This window comes from Aegilops tauschii, chromosome 3 (assembly GCF_002575655.3).
Source record: "Aegilops tauschii subsp. strangulata cultivar AL8/78 chromosome 3, Aet v6.0, whole genome shotgun sequence".
Classification (NCBI taxonomy): domain Eukaryota; kingdom Viridiplantae; phylum Streptophyta; class Magnoliopsida; order Poales; family Poaceae; genus Aegilops; species Aegilops tauschii.
This window is the reverse complement of record NC_053037.3, coordinates 355,921,637-355,930,849: the sequence shown is the minus strand read 5'-3', so window position 1 is coordinate 355,930,849 and position 9,213 is coordinate 355,921,637. Positions and strand designations below refer to the sequence as shown.

The 9,213-nt window shown below is 43.9% G+C and overlaps 1 protein-coding gene across 2 annotated transcripts; it reads left to right on the top strand.

The window, feature by feature from the left end:
* Positions 1-1,052: 1,052 nt before the first annotated feature.
* LOC109746169 (tryptophan aminotransferase-related protein 3) lies at positions 1,053-8,792 on the top strand. Of its 2 annotated transcripts, XR_012205040.1 has the most exons (6): positions 1,053-1,487; positions 6,912-7,209; positions 7,302-7,597; positions 7,700-7,986; positions 8,067-8,339; positions 8,425-8,792. XR_012205040.1 is itself a non-coding variant. In XM_020305297.4 (5 exons), exons 1-5 carry the CDS (start codon positions 1,147-1,149, stop codon positions 8,285-8,287), a joined length of 1,443 nt encoding a protein of 480 aa, XP_020160886.3. In that variant the 5' UTR covers positions 1,054-1,146; the 3' UTR covers positions 8,288-8,792. The 2 variants fall into 2 exon arrangements, 1 of the variants encoding a protein (XP_020160886.3); XM_020305297.4 differs by having other exon boundaries at positions 1,054-1,487; positions 8,067-8,792.
* The last annotated feature ends 421 nt before the right edge of the window (positions 8,793-9,213 follow it).

The window sequence follows — 9,213 nt, the reverse complement described above, 5'->3', positions numbered from 1 at the left end:
TTGAGCATGAAGATGCAAGATGCAACACTCGAGCAAAAGGAAACAACTCCTTCCATGCCTCGTCCGCACAAGCACGATCGAGTCTCACGCGAACATTTGCGTTGCCTCATCCGTAGAAGTTTATTGAAGAAAACTATCAACATCTCCAATACAAAATTAGTATTATTAAGTACACAGTAAAAATATATTATTATATTACATCTCTTTAGTGTGGTATAGTTGTTGGTAGTTTCTGTTATAAATTTGATGATTTCACAAATATATATATAACCTCTTTTCAAGCACCGGAGAGTTAGTTGCATTGATGACATGCACTCCAATAAAATTAAAGTATTGTTTTGTACGCAATTTTAAAATGGATATACAATTCTCTATGCCAATCTTGTGGTCCAACTAAAGGACGCTCAAGCCGCACCACTAATAAGTTTTGCATCCTTCAATGATTAAATGCCAACAAATATAAATTACCACTAACAGGTCTCTTCACATGGGCGGCGGCCCTGGATCTCCCTCCAGATCGTGGCGTCGCCCTCATCGCTTTCCGGGGCCGGCATTAGCTGTGGCAGCCCTCCACACGGCGCAGGAGGAAGCGGGGCGGCCGACTTCCGTATCAGATGCAATTTGTAAATTATGTCTGAGTTTTTTTTCATGTTTGATGAAATTTGTCTGATTTATTTAAATTTGTTTTGGAATAGATGCAGACACGGCTGGATGGCCGACTTCCCTATCAACCGAGTTGGATTTGCCCTTAGCTAGCTTCATACCAGATCTGAATCTGAAATTATGTACATGCCTATAACAAATCCTGTTGACTGCATACACATGAGTCAAGTCTTTAGAAATAACAGAAGCGCTTAGCTAGCTTCATAGCAGATCTGAATCTGAAAATACAAGTCATGTTGACTGCTTACACATTAGGCCTATAAATTGTAGGAGCGCTTAGCCGTTTACCTACCTCGACATCAAATCTGAATCTGAAGATACTTAAGAAGGCGTTGGGTACTGAACTAGATGAATTATTGAGAAAATGAGAGGGGGTGAAAATCAAGCCCATCTTAAAGCTGGGCCACACGCCCGACCGGCGCGCACGCTATAAACCTGCCTGTCACCCGGGGGTCCCTGCTGGAACACAGGAGTAGCCAGACAATGGAGTCCGCCTTTCCAACAGCTGCGCGGCTCGGGCTCCATGTCCTGCTCTACTCATCGCTGCTCCTCAACGCCCTCTTCGTCGCGCACCACTTCCTCTCCGCCCCGCCAGCGCCGTCCCCGCTTCTCAGCGAGGCCAACAACGGCGGTGCGCTGAGCTGGGCGCTAAGGGCGGCCAGGGAGGCCGAGTCCGTGGCGGCGGCGGGATGCTCCGGCCACGGCCGCGTGTTCCTGGATGGCATCGTCGGCGAGGACGGGCGGCCCGGGTGCGAGTGCAACACCTGCTTCGAAGGGCCAGACTGCTCCGTCCGGACGCCCGACTGCACCGTCGACGCCGACAGGTGACCGACCCGACTCCTCGCTCTTGATATGCATGCTTCGATTTCCCCCTCACGCCTCAGCTCGCCTTCCTTCGTTGTCGTGCATAGTGGGCGCGCGTTGCTCACCTTGTTGCGAAGTTCTTTCTCCATTGATGATGGCATAATTTGGAAGGACACGGTGCACAGTAATTAGCTCCGGTTACTACTGGTCTGCTGTTGCACTGTTCCGTCCAGTCTCCATAATTGACAAGGACGCCGCATGGTTCTAATTAGATACCAACACGCAACAATTGATCGGGATCAGTGGGCAAGTTGGGAAGAATCGTCAAAAAATAATGCGTTAGGTACTAGCTTCATCCACGACTGAATTAACTATACGTACGCATCATTTGATTTTTCAAAGCGTTTATAAATTATAATACCCTGATGGATTAGCTTCGTTGTAAGCATTCGTAGTGATACGCCACACTTGTTTACACTACGTATGCACCTTAGCTTTTAGTTGATGCGACTATGTGAGAGGGAGGGGTCAACTTCCACGTCGCGTTCAGGCAAGGAGAAAAAACTTCCATGTTACATCCGTGGGGGTGGGGCGGATATTTCAACCGAGTTTCTCGTGTCCTCTATAATAATTATCTGAGAGGTACCTTTCGTCTGATTTCGAGAAAAAGATATGAACCACTGACTTCTTTATGGAACCATAAACTACAATAAAGGACCAAAATGATACTCCCTCCGTCCGGAAATACTTGTCATCAAAATGAATAAAAGAGGATGTATCTAGATGTATTTTAGTTCTAGATACATCCTATTTTGTTCATTTTGATGACAAGAGATACATCCTCTTTTATTTATTTTGATGACAAGTATTTTCGGACGAAGGGAGTATAAAATAGACATGGTCACATAGAAAAGTAGTTAGAATATAAAATTTAAAAGAAAACATGAGACATGCATGCACAATTAATACAATCATTTTTTTAAAGGGAAATGTGAAAAAGGAAAACGTGACAACTCCCCCGCAAAAAAGGGAAAACGTGACAATTGATTGTCATGTGCAGCTGTTAGAGTGGTTAGATATTCTTCTCAAAAAAAAGTAGTTAGACATTAGGTTACTTCTAATTTCCCTTTTTTCTAAGAAAATACAGTACAGCCGCAGACGTGCATAGCTCATATGCACATACATACGCAAGCACGCACATCTTACCCCTATGAGCACTTTCGAGAGACTGAGACGACACATTTGAGATTGACGAAGTCACCAAAGACGCCTCATAGTCGATGAAAACGTTGTCATTGTTTCCCATTGAACAACATAGCCCCTATCTTTAGAGTATTTGACAAAAAACTATCACATTAGGGGTTACCGTCCCACAGAACTACCACTTTCAAAAAAATGACTGATAACTACCAAAAATTTCTAATTTTGTGACTAAAAACTACCACTTTCGAAAAAAGGTCAGTTTAGACGATTTAAACACGTTTATGACATGCGGGGCCCACCCGTCAGAGCTGATGTTGCGGCAAAGTCAACTCCATTTATTTTGACCGTTACGTTGACTGTTATTACAAGTGGGGTCCACCTGTCAGCATCAATCTTCTTCTTCTTCCTCCTCCTCCTTTCTGACAGGTGGGCCCCACTTGTAATAACAGTCAACGTAACGGTCAAAGTAAACAGAATTGACTTTGCCGCCACGTCAGCCCTGATGGGTGGGTCCCGCATGTCATAAACGTGTTTAAATCGTCTAAACAGATCATTTTTCAAAAGTGGTAGTTTTTAGTCACAAAATTAGAAATTTTTGGTAGTTATCGGTCACTTTTTTAAAAGTGGTAGTTCTGTGGGACGGTAACCCCTAATGTGGTAGTTTTTTGTCAAATACTCCCTATCTTTATGTTGTTATATGTTCAACACGTGTGAAGCCCTCGATACAAAACCATGTCGTTGAAGGTTCCTTGAGGTTCAAGTTGTAATCCTAACAATCATGTATCTTGTTGATGATACATAAATACACATAGAAAAAGACTTCCAGGGTAACATGCTTAACCAAATTCATAGCAGCGGGTATGGGCATGCCACAACAACGATCTTTAATTTCATTCCTGGTCATTGGCTCGGTGAAAATCTCGTGAGCCGAACCAAACCTAAGTCCTCGCTGCTTTCGCCCTACTTCCCAAGTCACAACGCCATATGGCTTGACACTGAAAAGCTATATGAAGACACAGAAGTTGAAAGTGCCCAGCCAACTCAAAAGCAGACAAACTACATCGACTAAGAATTCAGAGCTCCAATGAGACAATGTACCCTAGAGTTACATTAAATGTCTGAAGAAGGAATCTAGGGGTCATTGAGATGCAAAAGTCCAAAGAACGAACCAAGATGACTCTAGTCTTTAAGATTACATCGGTGTGCAAGCACCCAATCAAGAGCACATCTGACTAGGGAGGAAAACCCGACTAGGGCAAGTTAGCCCACCAAGCTCGATGCATACTCACCATAAAAATTGGTCCAAAAAGTATCGATTAATTCCACATTTGTTTTACATAAACCACCCTCGTGTCATACCTCGAATGGTGCATGTTGCCACTCCCAAACAGAACTATCTAGTGATGTATCATGAATCTAATCATCCAACCACAGATAGGTATCTGACAAGCTAGTAGAGGAGCCATCACACACTCTACATCGACCCTAGGATGGGCGAGGGGCAATGTGAGATGGGCGATGGATCGAGGAAGGGCCTCACCACTACCACCTGCCTCTAGCAGCTTCCTTTAGCTGCAGGAAGATAGGAGAAATGGTGGGCGCGTGGAAGTGTTGTTCGAGGCCCTCCAAAGTCGCCTGGGTTGAGCCAGGCGGCAACCTCAAACTCCAACACACTTTTTGAGAAAATCAAGAATCTTGAATCAATTTTTAGACCGGCTAAACACATGCTCTTTTCTATGGAAAAATTATGTTGCAGTAAAAGTCACTCATATGGGAAAGCTTAACCTGATCCACAATATTAGATCTTCCTTCATGCTTCCAGAAGCTCTACCCAAGTCGAGGGCACACCTATGTCTTTTGTTGGTTCACATCTTTGTATCTAGCTGACGGCTCCGCAACAGCCCTGAGAAAGTTTCTTGTTGTACTAATAAATCTAAAGTTATACCCAAGTCGGAGATACAACTATACTTTCCCAGTTCATGTCTTTCTTATCTTGATCACGACTCTGCCACTAGCCCCGATCAAGCTTAAGTTGTTCCTTCTCGGAGTGAAGTGGTTTAGACGATGATGTCGTCGCGGTTTTGCACATCGGGGAAGTGAAGTCGTGAAAAACTAAGGAATGGACTATCATGAAATAGAGCCTTTCGAAACCTCGGTTATTTTGGAGAAAAATCAGGACACTTGTTGTAATTATTTTTTTAAACAAATCATTTTTCTTTTTGATATCTATTTGTTGATATCGCAATTTACAAAAACATTATAAACAAAAATAAAAAACAGGATACCAATTTGCTTTATGAAATTTTGAATATCTTATGAAATTTACTAGAAAATTAGGAATCAAACAAAAAAATATCTAACACGGAAGATTTTGAACTATTATCAAAATCTATGATTTCCTATTATATATATTTGAATTATATGCATTTTTCCTAAAATCTTTAGTAATTTTCATGGACTTTTTTGTCTTTTCTTATAATTTTCTGGATTTTCTCTGAAATCTCATAGTCTAAAATGGTTTAGCATGGCAAATGACCAAATCCAAACGCATTTTCGAAATTTTATAAAAAATATAGAGTTGAAACCGAACTTAGACTTTCACGGTACCTGAGGGAGCAAAATGTTTTTATTTACAATATTGTATAGATAACGCACAAATGTGTTTGTGTGACCTAAAACTTGAACTCGGGCAACTCTTTCAACCCCACTTAACTAATTCTCACTTGATTGGATTTTCACAAGAGTGTTATCCCATTGCTTGCTAGCGCTAACCGGACCATGCATAATCTCTTTCGTTCAAAGAATTCTTGTAGGGTGCATGTTTAGCATTGGTGCAAAAAAAATTATTTTATTGAGCAAATGGTTATTGTTTGTTGAAATAAAATACATCAGATCAAAAACATCAAAAGAAATATTATTGACAGAAGACTTGGCGTTTTTGCACCCAGGTGCAGATGCTCCCGTGTGTGAACAGTATAAATCGTTTAATATGGTAAAAAAAATCCAAAAACAATGTGGTGCAAGATGGTTGAATATGTGATGCACATGCCAATTTTGGTGGCGGTTGGCCATTCGAGGAACTCATGGCAAAAAAGACAAATTTTGGGCTATGAGAAAGTTTGAAAAAAAAACGCATTGTTCATAGTTGATTTTGTCTTGTTTGGCTCGAGCTGCTCTAATGTCGTTTGCCCACGAATTTTGGCATGCATCTGACACACTCCAGCATCTTGCATCCGAAAAAGTTGTAAAAATCATTATTTATTTCGATTTTATTGTTTACGTGGTGTAGATGAGCCCGGGCTCCGAATTGAATTATTGCATCAAAAGAAACATTATCGACAGATTAAAATACATCGTGGTGTAGATGAGCCCGGGCTCCGAATTGAATTATTGCATCAAAAGAAACATTATCGACAGATTAAAATACATCAAATCAAATGAATAGTAAAATACATCAGATCAAAGCATCAAAAGAAACATTATCAACAGATTAACACATATACTTTAGTTTTTTTATTAGGGGTACATATACTGGACGCGGATTTGATGAACATGGGTGCGCGTGCACCCTTTATAAATAGTAAATTTAAAAAAGTTAGAAAAAATAAAAAAAATTGTTTTTTAATATACATAGTCAACCGGTATACTCGCATATGAAGTTTCACGAAGAAATCAAATCCGTGGTAATCTGGGCAAAAATGACAAAATCAAAGCTAATCGAAGCTATATTAAAAAACACTGATTAATGAATAGTATGATCGTATTTGTATTTTCTTCACTAAAAATACCATGTGTTTCAATACATCATAAAACTCCACGCGTGAGTAGAATGACCGACTAAGGTTCATACCACGGAATTTCAGATTTTTTTTAAAATAATATTTTTTATGAATTTACTATTCACGGGGATACGCTCGCACCATGTTCATCTTTGTATTTTCGTACATATACTTTAGTAAGCTCAACACTTCCACGTGTTCCTTTAAAAACTGTAGCGACAGGGCCCAATCATCACCATCTCAAATAATTTGGTCCCTTTCGTGGGTCGTGGCCTCACTGCAGACCACCATGCAGTGCCAGAGTAGCACAGTGTTACAGCAATTTTGCATGGTCGTGTCGCACATCATAGTGTCTGCGCTCCGCATCCAATGGGATCGGAACGTACACTCCCGTTGCCTCGCTCCAAAAAACGCCTCAACGTGCTAACGTCAGGGTGGTGTTTTTCTTAATAATTTGCGCAGTGGGGACCCGATGTTCCTGGAGCCGTACTGGATGCGGCACGCGGAGGCCAGCGCCGTGGTGGTCTCCGGGTGGCACCGCATGAGCTACAGAGCCACCGACGGTCTCTTCCAGTCCGTCGAGCTCGAGCGCTGCATCAGGCGGCTGCACAGGGCCGTCGGTAACGCCGTCGCCGACGACAAGCAAATCGTCTTCGCCACCGGCTCCATGCAGCTGATCAACGCGCTGGTGTACGCCCTGTCCCCGGACAGCAACTCCGGCTCCACGGCCAGCGTGGTCGCCACCACGCCGTACTACCCGGTCAGTGCCGATCTCGATGTGTGCCTTTTTCTAGATTATTAGCCACGGATCGATCTAATCTACTCTGTTTGTTGATTTGATACATCATGCAGGCTTACAGAACACAGATCGTGTTGTTCGACAGCCGGGAGTACAAATGGGCCGGGAACACCTCCATGTGGGCCAAAGCGTCGGGGAACTCCACCACCAAGGAGGACGTCATCGAGTTCGTGACGTCGCCGAACAACCCCGACGCCCTGCTCAACCAGCCCGTCGTCGGCGGCTCGTCGGCGATCCTCGACCACGCCTACTTCTGGCCGCACTTCACGCATATCCCCGCGCCCTCCGACGCGGACGTCATGCTCTTCACCACCTCCAAGCTCTCCGGCCATGCCAGCAGTCGATTCGGGTACGTACGCACGCACGCCACGCCACGCCAAAATCAATAGACACACAAATAGATATAGCTGTGCTGCGACCGACGCCGCTCTGCATGCGTTGCACTGCGCAGGTGGGCGCTGATAAGGGACGAGAAGGTGGCCAAGCGGGTCAATGACTACATGATGCAGAACACCATGGGCGCGTCCCGCGACACCCAGCTCCGGATGCTCAGCATCTTCAAGGCCATACTGGCCAACCTGCACGGCAAGGAGGACATCTTCGCCTTCGGGCACGACGTCATGAGAGCCAAATGGCGCAAGCTCAGCGCCGTCGTGTCGCGCTCCCGCCGGATCTCGCTGCAGAACATCCCTCCGCAGTACTGCACCTACTTCGACAAGATCAGGGAGCCATCCCCAGGTGACGCATCGACTCAACACGTTCAGATTTTGAAACTACTGCAGCTACGTGAGTTGATGTTTGATTCGGTGGGCATGCAGCTTATGCGTGGGTCAAGTGTGAGAGGGAGGAAGACAGTGACTGCTCCGACGTGCTGCTCAAGGCCAAGATAATCACACGGTCCGGCGTCTGGAACGACGCCAGCAGCCGGTACACGAGGATAAGCCTCATCAAGTCCCAGGACGACTTCGACCTGCTCCTCGAGAGGATCACAGAATTTGTCGATGCCGAGCTCACCGCTGATGGTTCCAACTCCATGTGATGTCCCATGTTAATATACAGAAACGGGTCAAGAAAATGTCAGTATACAGAAGGTATGTGTTCAGTTGGTAAAGCCTCTAGTGTTTATGATACCTTGGAAAGATCTAAGTTATTGCATTAATGTCAGATCTTTCCAAGGTATCATAAACCAAAATCATCACTATTTAATATTCCCTCCGTTCGAAATTACTTGTCTCGGAAATGGATGTATCTAGAACTAAAATATATCTAGATACATCCATTTCTGCGACAAGTAATTCCAAGCGGAGGGAGTACTTTCCAAGTTATTGCATTGATTGGACTACACGCAAGGTGATGATCACACGACCACACGTTGTGGATGGACTATGAACGAACACTGAACATTACCGGAATGATCAGCTATGCGTTGATTGTTCTCAGTGTGTATTACTAGTACTTATTAGACAAGAAAAATGTTTCCATGCTGTATTGAGTGGAGGATTAAGGAGCGCATGCAAAGCTCAGAAACTGGTACATTAATGCTAGTTTGTCCGAGTCATCATTTTCTTTTCTTTTTTGTGTGGGAACTCAGGGAGTTTTTATTGAACAGTGATGATTTTGGTTTATGATACCTTGGAAAGATCTGACATTTTCCAAGTTATTGCATTAATGTCAGATCTTTCCAAGCCTCTAGTGTTTATGATACAGGGAGTTTATGATACTGAGGATGAAAAAGCCTCTAGTGTTTATGCACTAGTAGGAAAAGGGGCTTTTACCCCGATTCATAAGGGACTTTAGTCCCGGTTCTGGAACCGGGACTAAAGGGTCGTTACTAATGCCCTAGCCCTTTAGTCCCGGTTCTTACACGAACCGAGACTAAAGGCCGTCCACGTGGCCGGTGCGGGGAGCTCAGACAGGAGGGCCTTTGGTCCCGGTTGGTGCCACCAAACGGGACCAATAGGCATC

Coding starts and splice junctions, on each gene's coding strand:
- LOC109746169 (XM_020305297.4), top strand. CDS start 1,147: ATGGAGTCCGCCTTTCCAACAGCTGCGCGGCTCGGGCTCCATGTCCTG. Junction 1,488..6,911: donor TGCACCGTCGACGCCGACAG/GTGACCGACCCG, acceptor TAATTTGCGCAG/TGGGGACCCGATGTTCCTGG. Junction 7,598..7,699: donor CATGCCAGCAGTCGATTCGG/GTACGTACGCAC, acceptor TGCACTGCGCAG/GTGGGCGCTGATAAGGGACG.